At 39.0% G+C, this 24,656-nt stretch overlaps 1 protein-coding gene across 2 annotated transcripts in view; it reads right to left on the bottom strand.

Moving 5' to 3' along the window:
- Positions 1 to 24,656, bottom strand: part of TMEM87B (transmembrane protein 87B) — a 57,641-nt gene that overhangs the window by 25,969 nt on the left and 7,016 nt on the right. The window contains exons 3-11 of one of the 2 annotated variants that reach the window (XM_041755391.1): positions 21,605 to 21,696; positions 19,454 to 19,591; positions 18,315 to 18,368; positions 16,618 to 16,708; positions 15,106 to 15,167; positions 14,675 to 14,858; positions 10,169 to 10,268; positions 6,034 to 6,127; positions 676 to 747 (exon numbers count right to left, since the gene is read on the bottom strand). In XM_041755391.1, the coding sequence (XP_041611325.1) occupies positions 676 to 747; positions 6,034 to 6,127; positions 10,169 to 10,268; positions 14,675 to 14,858; positions 15,106 to 15,167; positions 16,618 to 16,708; positions 18,315 to 18,368; positions 19,454 to 19,591; positions 21,605 to 21,696 (887 nt within the window). Of the gene's footprint in view, positions 1 to 675; positions 748 to 4,396; positions 4,469 to 6,033; positions 6,128 to 10,168; positions 10,269 to 14,674; positions 14,859 to 15,105; positions 15,168 to 16,617; positions 16,709 to 18,314; positions 18,369 to 19,453; positions 19,592 to 21,604; positions 21,697 to 24,656 lie in introns of both variants that reach the window. The other variant, XM_041755390.1, reaches the window with a different exon arrangement.

Below are 24,656 nucleotides of genomic sequence, written 5' to 3' on the forward strand. Positions count from 1 at the left end.
GAGCACAGGGATCAGGTAAAGCTCAACATTGTCAAGTATGAAGAAGCAAAAAGGGGCTTCTCTACTGACTCCTCAGCAGTGAAGCTGGGATTCAAGCCAGAGTTCTCTCTTTGTAAAAGGGGTGCTTCCTCTGGAGCACATCACCACATTTTGTTCGTGATCCATATGCTGAAAATAGCAGAGTGGAGCAAAAGAACTGAAGTGGCAAATTTTGTATTTATGCCTATTTTAAATTCCAAATACTTCACAAATCAGAACCTTCACGGAAGCACTCAAATTATCAAAACTGCTATTCAGTCCTCTTAAATGACCAGTGAATTGCAAAAGAAGATCAATTTCTAAAATAACACAATTCAACCAATTAAGGTTACTGTCAGAATTTATAAAAAAGCATTATCAAGACAAATATTTTAAATTCTTGACTAAAATGAATTTTCTATGTTAAAAATATGGTCTCATTTAATAATTCAATAGTATTTCTTAGAAGCCAAGGAATAAAAAGATCAAACGTAAATTCAAAACTGCCTAAACCTCCACTTACCAAGACATTATTAAATTTAAGTAAAGCTTAGATCATTTCTTCCATTAAAGGAAAGTGGTTACAAAAGCAAACAGGCTTGGTTATCCTGAAGTGAGAAGCAACGTGAACATGTTGCTGCAGTAGGAAAAGGATATCCACCAGCACAAGCCAGAGTCAAGAAGAGAGAGAGGGAGGCTGGCCAGAAGCACAAGATCAGAATCATTTGCCTGCAGCAAAACAGCAAAAAATTAAAAACAAGCAGAAAAAAAAAGAGGAAGAGGGCTTCATGAGAAAAGCTACGGCTCTGAATTTTTCAAGCTATTTTTTTTTTTTTTTTTTAGAATCATTTTCTTACAGGATAGTTTTGTTAGGTTCATCAAAGCAAAGGAAGCAGGGTCATTATGCAAGCACTCAATGCTGTATGTAGACCTGCTTCTTTTGCTTGCCATTTGTAATCCTTTAAGAAATCTACTCTTCCTGTAAAGAAAATGCAGATTTTTCATCTCCGTAAAGAGAACTGCCAAATAGCTATTTAAAAGCAAACAGGAAATTCAAGTTCAAGCGGAAATCAATACTAAATTTTCTTTCTCTCACCATGAAACACTAACCAAGATAATTTTAATTTCTGGACTTCCTTATGACTTTTATTTCAAACACCTTTATTAAAAATATTAATCATTAAGCAAACTAAATCTTCTGGCTGTTTTCCTTATCTCTCCACTCCAATTTGGTTCCCTACATGTTGGAATGGACCAAAGTCAACATTCTCCGTACAGATGATAAATTGCTCTCATTCAAATCCAGATGAAAATGGGCCTTTAGAACTGCTTATCTTTGGAATTTTCTGCCAAGTAGCATGCATTACTGTTTTTCCCAGTGAACACCTTGTGGATGGTGAACAGGAAATCTTTGAAATACAAATCTATAAATTACCAGGAAAAAAGACAATACAGATTTTTAAAAAATGCAATGTCTATAGTTTAGTTAATTGACTGAAGAAAATACTTGCTCACTTATGAAAGGCTCCAAGCATATATAATCGTAGAGACCATTCCATATTAAGCAGGTATCTTAAGCTCACTTTCTAAATAGGCAATGACAGAAGAGAAGAATCTGGAGCTGGTAATGCTGAGACTAACAGCTAGGCTCACCTTCACTGCAATTCTGCCTATACTGATGCCAGGTATGTTCATCCTGCCTGCCCATTCTCCTCAGGTCAGCTGAGCTTCAATAACAAGGGATGTGGCTGCAGCGGAACAAGAACCACAGCCCCTGGGGATGAGCACTCACGGCCAGAGCACTGGTTGTGGGCAGAACTGAGGAATGTAGTTCACCTTCTGAACAGTTCAATATCTTTTCACGTGGAAAATATAAAAATTACACTATAGGAAAATTGGTATCATTCTCTGAAAAGATGTAGTTTTTTTTCAACAAACTTGGATTCAAACAGATGTATGACAGATTATTTTTAAGCACGTTCAGTCAGAAACAACTCTTTAAATGAGGTATTATTTCTTAACTAGATACTCTTCAGACAGTAGGGAATCCATGGATATAACTTTGGAGGTTTTTAAATGCCCCACCGCAGGCAAAACTTCTATGAGATTTGTTTATAATTTTCTGAAAAGAGGTTCCCCAGCTTTTATTTGACTTTCAAAGATTATCTTCGGTCCCAGTACCCAAACAAGGGTAAGAATCATTGCTTTAGAGAGTAAGGAGAGTAAATACAAGGTTTTTTGTTTTGTTTTTAACGTGGAACCGTACTAAAAATTCACAAACGGAGTTTAAAGAACAGACAGACTGGGTTTATAAGAAACCACCTACAGGGGCCTCAGAAAAGGCCCTGTTTGTTAGCATGCCTGCACAGGAAGAACACAGGCAGACTCAAGCCCTCTGGCTTTCCTGTGAGAAACAATGATGAGAAAATGGAAAGAAATTACAAGGAAATGAAAGAACATTTAATATTAAAAGCTAAAAGACAAGTACTGAAGACAGTGGAAACAAAAAAACTTGGTAAAAAGAAAATCTATAGAAAAAAATTTCAGGTAGGATGTAAATGCAGAAGAAAAAGATAAAAATAATGTTCTAGGATATGCATAACACTGCATTCTGCTCTGAGCAGGTCACAATTTCTTTAGAGTTCCTCCCATTTCCACGAAGCATATTAGAGGGCTCTGCCTTGGAATTAAAAAGGATGGAATTTTTCAGACTCCACTGGAGTCACTGAAGCAGTGAGGAGTCCTCAAGGATGGGTTACCATGCTTCTAAAACTTCTACTGTAATACGGCTTCTGCCCCACCAATGTCACTGAACCTGCTCTCCTGCTGTCTCATTATGACCGCTGGAATGACCACACAGGTGCACCTTGCCAATTCATCTCGCCAATTCCTCTCTCTGTAGTACTGTACACTGTTGACCACCCCTCCTTACCAAAGCTCACCCAGTCTTCACTCCAGGACAATTTCTGGGTATTTCTACCTCCCTTCACCCTGGTGTTCCTTTCATGCACATTTCTACCCTACTAAGCACCATCCTGGTCCTTTCCTCTCTCACTGGTCTACATGTTCTTGGGTTGCTTCCAAGGGTTGTAACCTCTCTCATGAAGATGACCTACAACCTTTATCATCACTTCCAATTCCTTTTATAAACCCAGACTGGGATTTCCAACTGTACTTAACACTAATGCCCTAGGCAGCTCAAACTTCACCAATCATGGCCCCTTCCCTAAATTCATTGCTTTGGGGATGGCAACACTGTCCCCAGCAACCCAAATGAGACATGCAGTACCTCTCTGGAGCACTCTTCCTTCTTTTCCCACCCATTGCTACTAAGTCTATCATCTGGAGTCTTTGCCCTATTTTTAATTCTCACCATCTCTTTTTTGAACCACACTGCAAATGACTCTTTACTAGACTTTCTACCCCTAGGCTCTAGACTCTCCTTTTCCAGGTAATTTTTATATTTATAAGATTTTAAATAATTTCAACCCCTAACATGGCATATGAACTTACAACCCTGAGATCAAGAGTTGCATGCTCTTCCGACTGAGGCAGCCAGGTGCCCCTTCCAGGTCATTTTTAAATGTCATTCACGAGTTCTTTCTAACATAGATTTCATCATGCTACTCACCCGTGTGGCTTTGATTCCCTTCTCCTTTCTCCCCACAGAAGGAACTTGAGACTCTTGAGCATGTCATTCTATCTTTTCCTTCCTTCTGTGATTCTCCCACACATGTCCAAGCTATTCTGGAAAATTCCACCACTGCTCCCATATTTTCACGGTTCCAACTATTTGTTTCCAGTTCTTCCCAGGATGCCTTTTCCTCAATTCTCTCCCACATGTCCAAGCTATTCTGGGACATTACACCAATGCCCCCATATTTTCATGCTTCCAACTATATGTTTCCAATTCTTCCCAGGATGCCTTTTCCCCAATTCTTTGCCCAGTTAATCTCATCTGTCCTCCAAGTCACAATTTAATGTCCATCTCTGTGATGTCTTTCCTTATTTCTGTGCTAGAATTACTTTTTCTTCCCTGTTAGCATAGCACCTCTTTAAGATGGCAATTACTATTGCTATATTGTTCCTAGTTATATATTTGTCTTCCCTACCAGAATATGAATTTCTTAATGCAGGGACAATACCTTTATCTTCTCTGCCTCCTCAGTATGGGGTACATACTGAGCACTTAAGTTTGCTGAAGAGAAAAAATAAAGATATTCTTTGGGGAACTGTTGCGTTTTCACCTTCAACTAAATTCCTATATTGAGATTAAAAATAATGTATACCTATATTTCTATTACTACTATTATTACAAACTGAAAGTAATCAGATTTTAATGATACAACAAAGTACTTAAGGACATAATAAAGGATATGAACCATACAAAAATGGAGTCAATAACTGCCAAAATAATGTCACCAAAAATAACAGCTAAATGGTTAGAACCCTGAAAGATAAAAACGGAGGGAAATCTGAATATAAATGTTTCATTATACTATAGAAATTATTACATGAAAAAGAAAAACAATTTAGCTCATCTCATCACTTTACAAAAGCCACATAAAAATTTTATTCCTTTCTTTTTAAATTTTATTCCTAATAAAATTGTGTTTAAGCATATGGAAATTTTTGTTTTGGCAGCAACAGATGTTAGCTTGTCATCTACCTGGTTCAATGATAATGTAAAATTGTATTACAGAATGGCAAATAAAACATGTCATGTCTCCAGACCTACTTAGGTCAACCGTTTCAATCTCTCCCATCTCCACACCAAATCTACTGCCAAGAGCTACTAATGAAATGGATTCCTGATCTTTCCTACTACCTGTGAAGGGACATAGAAAGAAAAAAAAAAGGGGGGGGGGGACCATGGAAGGGTAAAAACAAACCATAGATGAAATACTTTAATCAAAAGTTGACAAAAAATCATATTTAAAAGTTATATCTAAGATGTTGGCTATGCAAAATTTAAAAGAAATACAATGTATATACTACATCTTATGTGCGATATTTATCTTCTTTCTTTCTACCAAAGACTAGTTCCTGTAAATTATATATATAAATGCAAAGCTTTTCACTACTCTGTAGAAGTAAAAATAAATGTACCTTTCAAAGAGTCAAAGATGAATAGAGCAGGTGTATCTATTATAGAAGGCAGATGTATCAAAGATAATAGAAAAAAAGAAGAATGAGGTTTTTAACAAACTGGACAAATGGCCTGCTTCAAAATAAAAAATACATGAAATAAACTTATATGGCAACATAAGATCATTCACTCTGTGCAGTGATCTGATTTACACAACTAGTTCAAAAGACACTTTAGGTAAAAATAACTACGTTCTTTGAATCAAGTAAGGTGCTGCTTAATCACTCAGTCACCAACCATATTACTAAGAAAAACCAAGAGCTAGAAACCTAGGGGTTTTCTCCGATATCTATGTTCTGCCTCTTTCTAAAGAGTAAAGCACTGCTGCCCACATTACCCAAGTCATTTCCCCCTAGATACTACCTTTTTGTGATTCTTCCAAGAATGGAGTCTGCTGAATCCCCAAACATTGAGTCCATGAGAGTCAGAGACTACTTATAATCAAATGAAACTTAAGAGTGATGAGATGTAATGTCTGCATGTGTAAAGGGTACAGTTAATTCCGTTCACTTCCACGTGTTCAGACCAAGGGTTAAGGAAGAAATGAATGTGTTCTGACTGCATAATGACAAAGATAAACTTCTTGATAAAGAATAACCAGGCGGGTTTTTGAGATGGAGCTAATTCCTAGGATGACATCAAGCCATGCCTTCATAATCGATCATGTTTTAAGAGGTACTCTGTCTGGACTTTTACTACTTTAAGGAAGTATTTAAAAAGGGAAATAGTCCAATAGGGAAAAAAAGCTCAAATTAGGCCTTTTTCATAAATGTTTTATCTTTAAAAATGTATCTCAGGAGATATAAAGTAATCTTATTTCATAGCAACAACAAAAAGGGATGGAAATGGAATTGTGTGGTTTTTACCCCAATAACTCTCATCACGCCTTCAATAGCTGCAAAGATAAAGTAGAGAATTCCCAGTCCGACCACTCGGTGCATGACTGTTCCTAAACGGGGCCTAGAATGAGGGAGAGGAAACAGAAAAAAATAATAATAAAAGAAAGAAAAGCACCAGTAAATAAAATGCATTTGAATACAGTAAATGGCTCTATTTTCAACACAGAGAAATCATTATCGAATTGAATCAGCCCCTCTCCCCCCCAATCCAGCCACTGCTTCCTTGGTTTTAAGAAATAGTTTATTTCCTCTGAACAGGGCAAAACAGGCTCAGGAGAAACAGGCCTCCTTCTCTAGGACTAGATGCTGTACTGATACCCATAAAGCAACATGTTGAGGCTACCCAGGTGCCAGAGGATTAACATAACTCAGGAATTCACTTGCAAAGGACAGAAGAGTAGCCTGAGGAAACCTAGGAGGCTCAGTGGCAACTTGTGTCACTGGCAGGAACAGTAACTTAATTCTTTCATGAACATTAATTAAAAACTGTTCGGGGATACTTTTTTTTTTTTTTAAAGAGATAATTCACTGATCTTCTGATTTAGGCAGAAAAAGAACAGGAGTATTAGGATATTGAATTCTATTCCCTTTCTTCTCTCAATACCCAAAAGAAGAGTGCTATCACACTGTAGTTTCCCTTCTTTACACTGAAAAGAATTAAAGTAACATTTTGATTCTTTAAAAATATCAATGATTTTGGAAAATGCAAAGACGGTGATTTCTGTGATAAGTAATTTGAAAACAGAACTAAAATTTCATGAAATTTGCAAATCACATAGCACAAACGTTTTAGCTCAAAAACCTCTTGCCAGAGCAATTAGAAGAAAAAAACTGATTTTGGAAAAATACGTAATGTAGTCACTTTAAAACAAACTCTAACTAAAAATTAAACTAATATCCACAGCTTATATTTAAGACTCTGTATCTAATATAGTTCATCTAAATTCTGACTCGTTATAGCCCCCTAACTAGAGTCTTTCAACAGCCAGAACTATGAGCGCTCTAAGTTCGTAACTAGAACTGTGGGGTACAAGCTTCCATATGAGGACTCTGTGGTCTGTATACTGTATTAAGGCCAAAAACAAACAAACCTACAAAAACCCCAAAAGCACTTAAGAAGGAATCTCAATAAATACCCAATGGAAAAAAGGTTTTCTGGCTAAAATCTTGCTAACTACACCAATCTCAAGCTCACAAGTATATGGGTATGCATTCAGTGCATATTTACTACATGCCTACTATGTACTGGGGGACTGTGCTGGGGCCTTAAGCAGAAGGGCACAAGACAGGCTAAGCTCTTACTCTACGGAAGTCATATCCAAGTGGAGGAGAGAGGCAGCAAATCCTAACATATGCATCAAATGGCACTATACAAGGGGTGAGGGTCAGAGTGAACGAAGGTGTGCACCACACTGGGCATCTTGACAGCACTAGCCTCCCTGGGAGAGGATGGTGAGCAGAGATGAGAGTGAGAAAGCAAACCATGCCTGGATCTGCGGGAATATACTTACAGGCAGAGGCCTTTACTGCACTGAGAGGAAATGTCTATTGTGTTTTAAGAAATAGCAACAGGACAAAGCAGAGGGTTCAAAAGGGAGAATGGTAGGAGGTAAGGTCAGCTATCTGAAAAACCACAGAAGGGAATTAGAGTTTCACTGAGTGAGATGAACAGAAATGTAAGGAGATAAGAGTTGTGTTTAAAAAGGATCATCTTGGCTGCTGCTGTGTCTGAAAAGGCCGAGAGGAGACCAGGGCAGATGCAAGAAACCAGTTAGGAGGGTACTGAAGTCATCTAGGGAGAGAAGATGGTGGTTGGACCCAGGGTGGTGGCTGTGGAAAGGAGGGGTGGGTTCACTGTGGATGATGTGTCCTGATTTTAGAGCCAAGAAACTGGATAAGCGTGCCCAGGGATGCGAGTCACTGGAATGGAGGTCTGGGGCCTGAGCCTGGGGCACTTCAGTGCTGGAGCTAAGGAAGATAAAGAGAGTCTAGCAGGGGGCACTGGGGAGGAGCAGCCAGGGGCTCTAAGACTCAAGCTGCCACAGGACCCTGGCACCAAGGCTGAACAAAGCCATGTGGTTTGGCAACAGAAGTCCAGGTGATTGACAAGAGCAGTCTCAATGGAGGATGGAGACAAAACCAGGGTATGTTCAGAAGAAAATGAGGGAAGTTGAAGTGGCAAGTACAGACAATGCATCTCAGAAATGATGCTGCACAGGAATGAAGAGAAATGAAGGAGAAACAGTGGAGATGGTTGGCTGGAATTGAGGGAGGTATGCTTTGGAAGATGACTGAACCAACAACATGCTGATGGCAGTGGTGCAGGAAAGCTGATGACACCACAGGAAACAGAACCTACGGACAGGTGGGAGGTAACAGGATCCAGGACTGAGGCCAGGGGAAGGACTTTACCACGTGTCCTTCAAGAGGAGGAAAAGAGCTGTATGTGGTCCAGATATGGGGGGAATGGTACAGACTTGGTGGCAGAAATGCACTGGAATTCCCCTCTAATGGCTTCCATTTCCTCAGTGAGAAAAGAAACAAGACTGGCTAAGACAGATGTGGGTAGGGAGTCTGAGGCTAGAGGGGAGGGGAGGGGGGATAATGGTCTTCTGCAGAGTGGGAAAGGGACCATCAATTGGCAAGAGGATCTAGAAACAGCCAGGGGCACACAGGGTGCACCTGAAGTGAGAGGAGTCTGCAGTATGGTCGGGTGTTCTTCTCAGACAGATTCTGTGGCTTGGGTATGAGCCTGAAGTGGACAGAAAGATGGATTTATTGAGGGAGGCTGACGAAGAGAAAGGCAGAGGGCTTCAGGTATATGCAGACTTTCAGCATCCTGCAGGATGGATTGAAGGTGACAGTATCAAAAGGTCAGAGGCCACACCAGGGTCAAAGAATGGAACAGGCCGATCTATTAGGAAAAGTAAACAGGAAACAAGGTGACAGTTGAAAAGTGGATTGCTTAACATTTACAATGATAAAGAGGGCACAGTTCAATATAATAATAAAGTCTAGAAAGTGGCAGTAAGAATCAGTAATGGAGGGGGACAGGTGAGAGCAGTGGAGGTGGGGAGGTGAGATCAGGTTACTCATAGGATCACACACAGAGATACTGAAATCACAAGGAATTCTGACACATGAAGCACTGAGAAAGACAGTGAAGCAAATACTTGGGAGAGTTAAGGGCTGAGGGGAGAAATCTGGAACTTGAAAGGCAATTGCAGTGAAAAGATATAGCAGGTGATCCAATCTGAAAGCTTGAGCTTCTAGAAATTAGAGAATCTTAAGAATAAAGAACAATGGTACCAAAAAAAGGGTACCATAAAGAGGACAAGCTCTTCTATGTTCATTCTTACTAACTCTCAGGATTGAGACATAAAAGATGGGCCTGAGAGAGTCTGGAAGGAGTAGGTTCCTCATTGGACGGCCAGGTTGTAGTCTGAAATCTGCTAACCTGGTGTTTAGTCCTTTTCCCCTTAAAATACTCCAATACAATTGTAAAAGCGTAACCTGGGGCACCAGTCAGTTGAGTGATTCTTGATCTCAGCTCAGGTCTTGATCTCGGGGTTGTGAGTTCAAGCCCCTCACTGGGGGGAACAACAAAAGAATAACTATGTGTCTAGGAAATAGAAAATGGTTTGAACTTTAAGAATCATTTAAAATTTTCCTATCCTTAAGGTGGATTACTTATTCATCTAACTATAAAAAGCTACTGGAATTCAAATTCAAGATCTTTATTTTTTTTTAAGATTTTATTTATGAGAGACACAGAGAGAGGCAGAGACATACGCAGAGGGGGAAGCAGGCTCCCTGCAAGAAGCTCAATGTGGGACTCAATCCCAGACCCCAGGATCACGCCCTGAGCTGAAGGCAGACGCTCAACCACTAAGGCACCCAGGCATCCCTCAAGATCTTTATTTGAGGACAGGGTAAAGTGGTCAGTACATGGAAATCCCTTAAAAACACCTTCTTGCAGGTATTTTCATATAGGATTTGTGTTATAATACTGAGGAGTGTCCAGTTTCACAGAGCTCCTAATGTAGAAGGGAGGAGTAACCAGATTGGAGGCACAGTATCTTTCCAACACACCAATACTTACTTCACAATGCCATAGCCCAAGCTCACAATGATCACAAGGAGACGAGCCAATGTCCTCTTAACCGCAGATATCAACTCTGCAAATATCAGTAAACCTTGGGCTGATGGGAGGAAAGATAAGAAATCATTCTGTGTACATCTAGAGGCTTGTCATCAAAATTCTAGATATGTACTGTGTATAACTATATTTGGACCTCAGATGAATTAACTCTATTTGCTTCAAAGGTCATCTAATCCAACTGATGTTTGAACACCTCAGTAAATGGGAATTCATAACCTCCTGGAGAATTCATTCCATATTTGCTAGCTCTATTAGATACAACTTGCTTATTACATCAATCTAAAAGCTGTCTCCCTCAATTTCCCTCTGTTCTTGTTCTTCCCCTTGAGGCTACAAAGAACTATATACCTCATTCTCTCCTGCAAATATTTGAAAACCATAAGGTCCTCTAGGACCTTTTCTCCAGGATGCCTTCATTATTTATTTGTTTATGCTCCTACTGTGTGGCTCTAAGAGGAAAAGAGACACCATGTTCACTTCCTTCATGAAGATTATACTCTGGTTAAGACAAGTAGATAGACAGACCTCAGCATGGTGAGTGCTAGAGGCAACATAGTATCTCCTAGGACTGTGAGGAAGCCAACCTAATCTACATTTGAGGGAGGTGCAAGTGGATGTAGAAAAGCTGTTCAGAGAAAGTAATATCTAAGTCAGGATTTGAAGGAAGGCCTAGTAAAAATGAACTATTTTGGGGAAATAAAGAGGAAAGCAAAATTAATGGTATATGAAAAGGCATGAAGGAGGAAAAGTAAAATACACTGTAGGATGTCAAAGGTCAGTATGTCTGCAGCACAGTGTAATGAGGGATGTGAAAAAAGAGGTGGTGAGAGGTAGGGACAATCACGTTAAGGTTTTCAGACCATGTTACAAGTCTGGATTTTATGCTAAGGGCAGTGGGAAGTAAATGACAGTAAACAAGGGAGTAAAAAAGGAATTGGCAAACTACAGCCCATAGGCCAAATCTGGCCCTATATCTACCTTTGTTAATAAGGTTTTATTTGAACACAGCCACGCCCATTTGTTTACATCTTCATGTGGCTGCTTTTGTGTTATAATAGCAGAGATGACTAGTAGTAAGAGACTGGTGTATGGCTTGTAAAGCCAAAAATATTTACTATATGGCCTTTGCAAAAGAAGTTTGCTGATTCTTAGAGTAAAACTGACAGCTTTATTTTATGAAGACTGTTCTACCTAATGGTTTGGAAAGGAACTAGGCTACAGGCAAGGAAAATGCTCAGGAGGCTATTGTAGAAACCCAGGTAAGAGAGGAGAGCACAGTCCTAGCAGTGAAGATAGAGAAAACCAGAAAGACATTCAGAAACCAGTAGTGAATCCACCTACTTATTCTTGTTTTCAGTTCCAACTTATCCATAAGAAATCATAAGAGACCTTGTCAAATGCCTTGTAGACAGATGTGGAACTAGAGGGAGAGGAAGAGGGTGGCAAGAGGATGGAGCCAAGGTCTAATGGAGGAAGGGCCATCCATTGACAGGAGCATTAGGTTTGGACAGAAGTGAGTCGAGTACAAAGGCAGAAAAGGTGAGTTCCTTTTCTGCCATACAGAGACTAAGAAGTCTGCAGGACATTCAGAAGATGTTTAGCAGGTGACCAGCTACTAGGACTGCAGCTCAGGACAGACATACGGCCAGGAGATTAAGCTTTAGGAGGAAAACAATGGATGAGCTCCCCAAGACAGCATGCAGAGTGTGAAGAGGTATAGGATGACAAACTTTTAAGGGTGGTATGTTTTCAAATTCCTCCATGAGCTGCTCTGGACTTTTTCCCTCTTGGAGGAAAGTGAATACAACCTTCCTGGTAAAGTTGGACTGCAAAGTAGGACTCAACGTCTTCACTGCTCACCCTCCTATTGTAACCTAAGGTTGTAGGAGCTTGTGGGAGGCAACCACTCTATAATTGCCTATGTTGAGTTTACTCTTCATCAGCTTCAACCTTTAAATCCTTTAAAAAAGTTTCCCACTTGTATTTTTGCAACTTGTACTTCAACCTCAAGTTCAACGTCTTGCCTATTAAGTTTCACCTTTCCATTCAAGATATCAAAACTCTTCGCATTCCTTCAAGTACCGAGGTTAGAAAGGTCCATCTAAAATTATTCTCTATACCTCCAGTATTAACAATTCTGCCAATGTCACATCATCCACAAAATTTTAGCAAATGCTCTCTATATATGCAGAGGTCTGCAATAAATGTCAGGTGAATAGTAAGAATAAACCAGCAACAAGGTTTGAAACCTGTGAGACAGATGTCCTTCAAAACCTCCTTCTAAACCAGTGATTCTCAATCCTAGATGCACACTAGAATCACATGGGAAGCCTCTGAACAGAACCAATTCTTACAGGGCACCTGGGTGGGTCAGTGGTTGAGCGTCTGCTTTTGGTTCAGGTTGTGATCCTGAGGTCCTGGGATCAAGTTCCACATTAGGTTCCCCGCAGGGAGCCTGCTTCTCCCTCTGCCTATGTCTCTGCCTCTCTCTATATCTCTCATGAAGAAATAAAAAAATCTTAAAAACAAACAAAAAACCAAACCTATTCTTAGGCCTATGCCAACCATAATCTTTGACACTGATACTATTTTAAATTTCTTTAGTGATGCTTATATGCAGCCAGGAATGAGAACCATTCTCCAGACCAGGGCTGTCCAGTAGAAGTTTCTGGAATGGTGGAAATGTTCTATATCTTTGCTGTCTAATAAAGTAATCACTGGCCACATGTGACTACTGAGCATTTGAAATGCAGGACAACTAAGGAAGTGAGCTGCCAAATTAATTCTACTTAAACAGCCAGATGTGGTTTTTAGCTACAACTGGACAACATAGCTCTATACTGACAAGACTGATGGTGGTTATGTGCATGAGCCCTTTAGACATGGTTGCACAACCACTTTTCAGTTCACATTTCTCCACCTTGTCCACAAAAAATCACAGTTGTCAAATACCTTGAAGAAGTCCAGAAATACTAAGTTTAGAAGCACAAAAGAAGTCAATATGCCATGACCTATACTTAAGGTCCCCATGCTGGGTCCTAACAATCACCATTTCCTGTCTCTGCAATCTTCTTCTAAAATCTACCCTTCTAGGATCAGTGCTAAGCAAGAAAAAGCCTGGGTTACAGACTTCTCACTTGGGATAATCAGAAACAGCAGCAGCCATGCCGTCTTCTGGCACCTCTCTTTTTCACAGGACTCCTCAAAGTCACTGGCAGCAACATGGGGTTTCTCTTCCAATGCCTCATGTCATCTCAGACAGAGGGCTTCAAGTCCTGAAGATGGCACGTGGCCTCTCATCCCTTCATGTATTTCATGTATCCCTTCTGCTGCTCCTCACCAATGTTTAGGCCACCCTCCACCTTCCCTCAACAAGAAATGACCACCACTAAAAGCAAAGGAGCTGATCTGCCTTACTTGACATTCAAGAATGCTTTCCTCCCCAGCCATGAGCAGCAGCCTCTCCTTCATTATTTGGTTTAGAGCATACACATACACACACATGCAAATATCACTAAAACCTCTTATAGAGTAATAATACCTCTCATATGTCTCCCTGGATATTTGTCCTTTCTTTCTTCTCTTGTACATATCCTTTTATTGTGGGAAATTACAAACGTTCCCCAACACAGAGATAGGGATATAGTCAACTCCTATTTACCCAATACTCAACTTCAAAAATTATCAACATTATGCCAAATCTATATTCTAATTCTTTTTTTTCTAGAGTATTACAAAAATAACAGACACAACCATACCCTATGAAAATCTGCACAAAGATCACGTTAACAGATCACTCAGAAGCACACTTATAAACACTTTCAATCCTTTCGAGTTACCTCCCTTTCCAAAGCTTTGGTTAGGAGATTGTACCTTTACTTCTCTACTTCTGGCCGTTTTGCATGCCACCTTCTAGAAATCTGGGGCACACATGTGAGGATGCCCAACTTCTTGCCCTCCCTGATTCACACATTTCTGTGTATAAACTATGAGGGGCTTCTGATGGCCCACATGCAGTTCTCTGTGAGAGTGAAGACACAGAGAACGCCAGAAGGTTGCAGGCACCATCCATCCTCGCACTACTGATTTTACTCCCTGCGGTCAAATGTCCCTTCTTTTCTGGAGCAGAAAGGAGAAGAAAGACTATGGGGAGAACACAGAGAAATATGTTAGAAGGATTAGCAGCACCTAATATGTGGAACTTCTGTTGTTTTAAGTCAGTCACTGGAATGGGAATTTACTTTTCCCAGAAGGAAAGTGAAGGAAAGCAGGGGAACAGAAAATGAGGACGATATATCCGCTAGCCTAGACTGGAGCCCCACTCTGACATTCCCTTCTTGGCTCTCATCCTCTTCATCTCTAATGCAACTATTCCCAAACCACTGCTCTGCTCACAAATGCTAGGGACCTCCTGCACTGTACTGTACTTATAGAGTCACAGCTTACTTGATAGCCCAGTGCTGCTGATGTTTTGATATTCAGTATAAAAAACTGCTTTTTCCAGCATTCCCAGGAAAATAACAGCTGCAATCCAGAACTGAATTCTTAATATATCTTTCCAATAACAGGCAGACCACGTCAGCCAGAGTACGCCATATAAAATATAAACGATACACATCACCATGTAAAACTGTAGGAAGAAGAGCAATTTTAAGTCAGTTAAGGCCTGTGATCATTTGAAAATGGACATTTCTTCTTTCAAGTATCTAATCTTTTACTTTGCTGTCACTCTGGAACTAGAAATAGAGAGTATGTCAAATCATTAGCTACTAAAAGATACCCACCACTGAGCTCTTTAAATTGTTAAATTTTCCAATTAGGATATGAAGTTCATTTTTTTTAAAAAAAAAAAGGAAAAAATGATGGGAGGTACTTACAATCATCAAAGGCCAATCTGATGCAGAAATATATCCATGAGGCCCAATCATAGAAAGAGAAACTGGTAAGGATGTGGATAAAGAAATTGAAGAATTAGTCTTTTCTTATATTTTTAAATGTAAGCTCATTTTCCAGAAGGTTCCAAGAACACAAATCAAGTTAACAAATGCTGTTTACCTAGCATACATAAGATATTATATAATTACCAGTCATTGGGCATGTAATCTCACCAAGATACCTTTACTTGTATACATGCTGTTGTCAAAAGTGGGCCAAATCTGATCTTATGCAGATAGCAGAGTAGTACTGGCCTTTGACTGGCTCCATGTTAAGTCACTGACCTCACTGAGGACTCTCTTCCTTAATGTAACTTGGGATAAATTACTGAATTCAAGCTCCCAGTCTGGGTTGTTGTCCAGGACAACAACAATAAACAGAGTACCAAATACAGGACAAGACTTATAGGTCTCAGTAACTGCTTCAGGTACTAACTAGTGGGGCCTTAAAACTGCCTGCTGGCATTAGGTGAAAAGACACAATACCTGGGAAGGTGGGGGGGGGACCCACAAGTCTAGGTAGCAGAATGGCCTCAAGGTGTCTGGCTCTCTTATTTGGCTCTCTTATCTGGCCCATTATATCATCTCTGGGAAGAGGCCCTACTTCCCACTCTTCCAGACCAGCCACCGTCACCAGCTTCCCCTGTGGTACGCCAGTCCTGTGCCTCCTCTGAAGCAACGCCTATGTCACCTCAATACTTTCTACCTACCCACTGGACTGGGCAACTCTCAAAGGCAAAGCTTGGCTTCACTTCTGTATCCCTAGTGGGTGAATCAGAGCAGTTTGCAAATCCCTAGGCACTTCACACGCTGTTTGACTACTATTGGTCCAGTAGACACTCACTCTGGAAAATGACAGCCAAAGCAATTCTAAGAGCTGTGAAAACATTCGTTCCCTTAAAAATTGCTTATTGTAAGCCCACTCTTGTACTGAGCACTAAGAACTATATAGCTTAATGAGACACAGAGGGCCTACCTTGGGGGTCACGGGGTGGGCAGGTTGCTCACAAACTCATAGAAGCCACAGTTGCCAGATAGGCTACTTCTACTCCCAAGCTACAGATGCTTTAAAATTTAAAAATTTTAAACCCCTGATAATGGCCATTTTCATGAGACAGAATGTAATCTACTTCAAATACAATTAAAATGTTATCTACCTACTTCTATATTAGAAATTTTTTTTTAAATTTTTTTTAACTTTATATCTTGCTATAGTTTGAAATTTTAAAAATTTATCTTAATTTTAAATTTCCAATCTATTAAAAAACAAATATTAGAGTTAAGATAAGCATAAAGTTTTAAGTCCCCCCCCAGATACACAGATCACTTATTTTTGAGTAACAGAAATTCATTTTTGAATGAGGTATTTTAATAGAAACTGTAGATTTGGATCAATAACAAAAATATAGAACACAGTAAAAGCAGACAACAAACATGCATGCAGTTAAACTATACCATTCAAATTCCATCTTGCATCTGTTTTTTCTGTTTTAATAGAAACAATAAATATGTGAAACCCATCTCTCTGTGTTCTGGCTACAACATCCTGAAACAGGAAAAAAATTTTTTTTAATTTTAAATTTTAAAAACTGCTACATAAGCTATAGTTAAACAATTGTTAACCACATTTTAAAACAACTTTTAGGGCACGCCTGGGTAGCTCAGCGGTTGGGGGACTGCCTTCGGCTCAGGGCATGATCCAGTCAGAGGACTGAGTCCCGCCTTGGGCTCCCTGCGAGGAGCCTGGTTCTCTCTGTGCCAATATCTCTGCCTCTCTCTGTGTCTCTCATGAATAAATAAATAAAATCTTTAATAAAAAGAATAAAACAGCTTTTAGCAACTAAATTGAGTTACTTTCCACTGTTTTAAAACAATGAAAAGGAATGGTAAGCAATGGAAGGATAGTAGACAATAGGATTTCTCCCATTCTTTTTTCTCCATGAGGACGTCCTCTCAGACCCAAAACAACAGAGAAGGAAAAAAGCTTTTTCTACTGTTCAATTTTTCCTCTTTCAATATTTCTAAAGAATCTCCCTTAAATGTGACCATTCTATGTTTTACTCAATATCACCATTCAAATATTTCTAATATTACTCTTCCCATATTTTAAACTAATTATCAAGCATACAGTTGTTAAATGTGGGTATTTTAAAAAATTGAACTGGGGTAGTAAGAAGTCAGATAATATTGTTAGAAAGATTGTACAGTTTCAGGACATAGGTTCAATTACTTAAACTCCTTAAGATCTGTTACTAGCCGTCCTGCTGGGAAATGAAATTGCCCATGTAAATGCCTATGAATGCTGCAATGTTCCACATAACTGCATTAAACTTTTCACCTTCATCCTTCCAGAATATTTCCTATTCCTTCTCTTTCATTTCCTACTCCTCTACTTGCAACAGAGTCCGTGCACAGCAAAGAGTTTGTCTTGTGCAGAGTGGAATGCCTTCCTACTATGAAACTACTCTTTAAGATCATTAGAAAACTTAGGGAACGTGAAGAGTCACAGCAAAAAAGCAAACATTAAGCCCTCCTAAACCTGCCTTCAGTCCGAACACATAACCGCTTCAACCCTCTCCACCTCTTCATCTTCTGACTTTTAGGAATTTCTCCAAATACCACCCTCCCTCGGTGCTACATTCATGGTTTCTATTTCTTTACATCCTTTTTTTTTTTTTTTTTTTAAGATTTTATTTATTTATTCATGAGAGACACACAGAGAGAGGCAGACATAGGCAGAGAGAGAAGGAGGCTCCATACAGGGAGCCCAATGTGGGACTCGATTCTGAGACTCCGGGATCATGCCCTGGGCCGAAGGCGCTCAACCACTGGGCCACCCAGGCGTCCCTCTTTACATCCTTAATGATGATCCAGACCAGCCCACTGCTGTGCTAGGCATTTGAAAGAAAGGCTGCATAGAAGCTAACCTTAAATTACAACCTCAAAGGAATTTTTAAACAAAGTCAGAAATAAGTATACACAAAATTCATATAGACACACATAAAAAAATATACTATTTGAAATAATGCTTTTTTTCTTCCCTGCTTCTAATCACACTACTGTATACCGCTCTCCAAGTATCTATCACAAATTCTTTTCAGACTTACTGGAACTTGTATACATTTGATTCAAAGACAAATAAAATGACTTACCGTTGATCTTTCCTGGTTCGAAACATTTTTGGTATTTGTAACTGGTTCTTTATTCTGGAAAAAAAAATACAATAATCCCATTTTATATTGCTGCATTTCTATGGGGAAACTTTTAACAATTAAGAAAAAAGTTGTTATGAAAAAGGTAAAGAACCAGAGAACCCATCTCTTTGTAGCCCAACAAAATCCTGGTTTTGAAAAATTACTTTTTAAATCAGGATAGTAGTTACCTTTGATGGTGAAGGTATTAGGAACTAAAAGGAGGGTCTAGCTGCTAAAATATTCTGTACTCGTTCTGTGTCTAAATTGACATGTTCAGGTTCTAAAAATCATCAAGCCATACACTTCTGATATGCACACTTTATTATACTTCAATACAAATTTTTTAAGTCCTTTTATTTTTACTGAAGACATATTTTCATTTCAGAATCTACAAACAAAAACATAAGTTACAATGACCTGTAGCCTCACAACCCTGCTATTAACATTTCAGAAATCAAATCTTCCAGGCCAGGAGGGAGTAAGTGCATAAGGGAGGAGAGAGTGTTCAAGTAGGTTAGATGCTTAAGCTGGCAGACCTTTAGTACTGGAAACCTTGACTAGCTGTTCTGATGGAATGATGGGGGGCAAAGGTCCCACTGGAGTAGATAGAAGAGAGAATAACAGAGGAACTGACAGCAGATCAAGAAAGGATAATGAAAAGTTCTTTTTTAAGGGTGTTGCTATAAAGGGTACAATGAAATAAACCATGGTGCTAGGATCTTCCTTGTTAGGTACTACCACACCTAAACTAACACCTAAATTAAACTGCTCCTAAAATTAACAAATAAAGTATTTTCTCTATCAAAATGTTGATAAAATAGAATACTTGCATTCACTGGGAGTAAAGCTTTTTTTTTAAAAGATTTATTTATTTATTCATGACAGACATAGAGAGAGAGAGAGAGAGAGAGAGAGAGAGGCAGAGACACAGGCAGAGGGAGAAGCAGGCTCCATGCCGGCAGCCTGACGCGGAACTCGATCCTGGGACTCCAGGATCGCGCCCTGGGCCAAAGGCAGGCGCTAAACTGCTGAGCGACCCAGGGATCCCACTGGGAGTAAAGTTAATTCCATTTTTACATGGCAAGACAGATACTCACATTCAGCGATGGAAACACCTGTAAGTCACTGTTGCAGTCTAAGTTTTCATATTTTGTTGTCCAACATTCAATATTCTTGAAATAATGGCCGCATAAGTCTTCATCAACACTAAGATCATGTTTTTGTGATAGCTCCTCCTACCCAAGGTAAAATTCTATGTTATAATTTATTTCCACATTTCTTATTCAAGAAGATCAGTAAAACTTAGAACCTAAATAATATCAAAGATTTATTCAGTTTGGAGGGAAAACATGCAGAGAAGAATACTGAAAAGAAAAATGTTTTGGATATAATTTTAGGTATAACGAGGTAATAAACAAATGTTAAGCCATTCCAAGGTGCTTAGATACAGCAACACATAATACAAGGATAGTCTTACAGGACAGGACGAAAAGTGACTAAGGTGTTACTACAGGAATTGGTTCACTGAGAAATAAAGAAATACTCTGTCCTGAGGCTACTTTCATTTTATCCCATGTATAAAAGATTTTACAGAGAAACAAAAGCAGCATTAACTACAAAGAAAGTTAAACCAAGGATGGATGAATAAAAGCAGGCTCCCAATGGCCTAGCTTCTAGCCATCAAGAAAAGGTTAAGTTGGCTTCTACTGGCCAAATAGTAGACAATGTGAACAAAGTAAGTAAAAAATAGTAATTGATTATAACCCATGCAACAAAGCAAAAACCAGTAAGTCCATGCTAATGATTGCTCAGTTGACTGATTGACAGGTAAGATAAGAGGAAAAGAAAGAGCTCATCCTGATGGCAAAATGTTAACAAAGCAGAAGAAAAAAATGGAATTAGAAAATCACCATTTAGCAATCATCAAAGCAATAAGTGATTCATCAGGCAAGAATCAAAGGATATTAAAACAAGGACTGATGAAAAATCAGGATATTCATATACAAATATGAAAATATTTCTTCACAAATTATTGTTAACAAGGAGAAAAGCAGCAACTTTATAGTTACTTTATAGTGGAGAAACCTGGTAGAAACTTCCTTAACTAATTGATCTTAAAGTTAACACTTTATGTCCCAAAAATAGGACAAACCAGAACTCTTCGGTATGCCTGCCAAAAGCATAACCTGAATCTGAGCATGAGGAAGTATTAGAAATACTGGAAACTGATTGGTATTTTATAATAAATGGCTTGTACACTTCAAATATGTCAATGTCAGGAAAGACCAAAAACAAAACAAAACAAAAGCTGCAGAAATGCAGTGTGATCTTGGATTGGATCTTGTACTAGGAAAAGAACAATAAAAACAAACTGCTAAAAAGGATGTTTTGGGGACACTGGCCAAACTTTAATAAGATCTGTTTATTAGTTAATAGTTTTGTATCATTGTTAAAATTTCTAAATTTCATCACTGTGCTGTGTAACCTAAGTATCTTTGCTCTTAGGAAATACACACCAAAGTATTTAGTGTGAAGGGGTAAAATATTTAGGGATAGAGTCACAAAAGCAGTATTTGAGGAAAATGGCACCTTTCATCCCAAATGGAAAGACAATGCAGATTAAGGTATGGAAACCCACGTGTCATTCAAGCTAGGCGCCCATAGGAAATGGCCGGGAGCAACCATGTGGAGAATGGTCAAGTGAAGCACCTTTCCAAGGAACGTGTGAGCCCAATGGACATGCCAGGGGTAGGAGAAAGCCTACCCTGGCCTCTTTCCTCATCTCACATGCTCCCCCTCCTTTCCCTGGGGGCCTCCTTTCCTTTCACCTCTCGGAATCTGCTTCTACTCACTAAAGCTGCTCGGCCTCCCTAAAGTTCTAGATACCCTATAACCAACTTTTGACTGAAGTAAACCTTTTACATTTCTTCCTTAAACTATGTTCATTTTTGTTTGTATGTGACCCACAACCCCTTTATTGATTCATATATGTCTGATTTAAATATTTACTAATATTTTTCATAAGATGAAAGAAAACTAAAAGATGTTTCCTTTTCAGAAAGCATATACTTTGATATAATAAAAGCATTTCTTGCCTAAGTCCCAAATTAATCTGTTTTAAAACTTTTTAAACTTTTAAAACTACAATTTATATTTCTGGCCTCCTCACTTGATGAGCTAATAAATCTTTATACTCATAATTTTTCCTTCAAAGCTTTATATACATTAAAAATTTGCATTTTACTTACCTCCAGCTTAGAATATTCATTTTGACAGGTATGATACTTCAAATGCCACTCTATGGTAAACTTCACAGGCCCAGAACAAGTGAACGACTTAACTGTTTAGATAAAGAAAGTCTCATTTATTTTTTTATTTTTTAAATTTTTTAAAAAGATTTTATTTATTTATTCATAACAGACAGAGAGAGGCAGAGACACAGGCAGAGGGAGAGAAGCAGGCTCCATGCAGGGAGCCCGACGCAGGACTCGATCCCAGGTCTCCAGGATCACACCCCAGGCCGAAGATGGCGCCAAACTGCTGGGCCACCGGGGCTGCCCAGAAAGTCTCATTTTATAGTAATCACATATATATACTCCAATATAAGCTTAAGGTTTCGAGAATGCAATTTAAAATAGGCTACTTTAATGAAACATTGAGTAGATTATCTAATTTCTCCCAAAACTCACTGCAAAATGAGGTAAATTCATTATTATAGTTAACTAAAAGTTGCTTAATACACATTTAATTTCTATGTTAAACCTAGAGTTAAAATCAACTGAATAACCGAATATGCTGCCACTGCTTACTGTAAAGTCACTCTACACTGTTCTCTTCACTGACTTATTTATTCAAAAAGTACTGAGTGAGCATTCCTTATGTGTCAGAGACATAATGATAAACTAAAACAATCCCTGTCCTTGATATAAGAGGTACTGGGGAGGAGAGGGTTAATAATTAAATAGGCACCTTTGCTAGAATAAGGGCCTGAGAACAGGGGGTCAAGGGAGCCCTGGGCAGGGCACCTAACATGGTCCAGGAGACCATGAGGAAGGGTACCAACAGGCTTACTGGAGAAGGAGACTAACATGAAGAGCAGAATTCGCTAGGTGAAGAGGACAGTGGAACAGTATATGCAAATGTGCAGGCCAAGGTAAGTGAAAGCAGGCATGCGTATGAGCACCTGAAAATGGTCTGCTATGGTCAGAACAAACATTTGGTGAAAGGAGAAGAGCTGAAGCTGGAGAAGAGCCCTGGGGAAAAGTCACAGAGCGTAATATGCTCAGCTAAGGAGTTTTCCTTTATTTTGAATATTATAAAACACTGCCATATATTTCAGGTAGGAGGGTAACATGATCAGACAGACTGAAAAGGATTAAGTTTAGAATTAGAAAAAGCTCTTTTGGGAGTGTCATCACAACATGGCGGCTGGCTTCCCCCAGAGTAGGTCATCAGAGAGAGAGAGAAAGACAGCGAGCAAGCATGCACAAAGAAGAAGCCACAGTATCTTTTACGTTCCAGTTTTGGAAGTGATATGCCATTAATTCTGCTATATTCTCTTGGTCAGACCAACCTTGACATAATATGGTAGGGGACTATATAAAGTCATGAAGACCAGGAGGCAGGGATCACTGTGAGCTATCTCAAAGACTGGTAACCAGAGGGAATCTAAACTGAGCACTGAGACTGAAGTTCAAGAGTCTAAGACTGGTAGACTTTCTGGGGCAGAATACCCAAGAGTTGGGAGCTACACAGAGAAAAAGTTAACAAAATCTGGAGAGGGATGCCATTGAGCCTGCCCTGCATGGCAGACAGTGCCTGCATACAAAGAAGCCCAATGATTCTCAGAGTTCACATAGGGCTGGGAACTAGTTGAGTTTCAGCTAGACAAAATGGAAATGCCTCATTAAATATACCGTGCATTCAGGAGAAATGTAGTAGGGTCAGACCTTAAAAGTGGTGCTAAGTTAGCCCTCAGTAAAGGCTACTCCAGATCCTCCCTAAAAGAAATTAAACATAAAATTGGAAAGGATCAAACTGACCTAAAAGAAACTTAACTGTCTGCCAGAACAAGGTTGTTAAAGGAATACAACATTTGAGCACTTAAGAATGTACGTAACATTCATGATACTCATCATCCAAACAAAAACACTAGCTATAAAAAGCAGAAAAAACTGAGTCATAATCATGATAGATTAGTCATTACGAAGAGGTAGAAATGACAAAGATGATTAGCAGAGAATATTAAAACAGCTGCTATAAATATTTTCCATATGCTCAAAGATGTAAAGGAAAAAATGAAAATACTGAGGGAAAGAAGAGATTTTAAAAAAGGAACCAAACTTCTAGAGATTAAAAAAATACAATATCCAAGTAAAAACTTTGAGTAGATTATCTAATTCCTCCCAAAACTCACTGCAAAATGAGGTAAATTCATTATTATAGTTAACTAAAAGTTGCTTAATACATTCATTTAATTTCTATGTTACTGTATGAGATTAATAGCAGATTAAATACTGGAATAGATCACTGAACTTGAAGACAAAGCAATAGAAAGATCCAAAATGTAGCGCAAAAAGAGACTGAAAAAATTTAACAAAGTCTCAGTGACCTGTGAGACAATTATCAAGCAGTCTAATATAGGTGCAAATGGAGTCCCAGAAAAGCAGGACAGAGCTGGTAACAGTGTCTAAATCCATGCTTGGAACACCTGGGTGGCTCATCGGTTAGCGCCTGCCTGTGGCTCAGGGTGTGATCCTGGGGTCCTGGGATTGAGTCTCACAGTGGGCCTTTGGCTTGGGTCATGATCCTGGTGTCCTGGGATTGACACCTGCATCAGGCTCCCTGCGAGGAGCCTGCTTCCCCCTCTGCCTGTGTCTCTGCCTCTCTCCATGTGTCTCTTATGAATAAAAAAATAAAATCTTTAAAAAAAAATCCATGATCAATGTAAGAGATGAGATTTCTTTCAGTGTAGATATACAGTTGTTCATTTATTGAAAAGATCAGGATCACTTATTGAAAAGACTATCTTCTCTCTAAAGAATTACCTTGGCACCTTTATTGAAAATCAATTGACCTTATTATGTAGGTGTCTTTCTGGGCTCTCTGATCTGTCTCATTATTCTGTATGTCTACTCTTATATGGTACCACAGTTAGGATTATTGTACCTTTATGTAAGTTTTAAAATCAGATAGTAAAAGTCTTTCAACTTCGTTCTTTTTAAAAATTGCTTTGTGTATTCTAGGCTCTTTGTATTTGCTATAAATTTTAGAAATAGCCAATTTCTACATTAAAGTCAG

This window comes from Vulpes lagopus, chromosome 5 (genome assembly GCF_018345385.1).
Source record: "Vulpes lagopus strain Blue_001 chromosome 5, ASM1834538v1, whole genome shotgun sequence".
NCBI lineage: Eukaryota > Metazoa > Chordata > Mammalia > Carnivora > Canidae > Vulpes > Vulpes lagopus.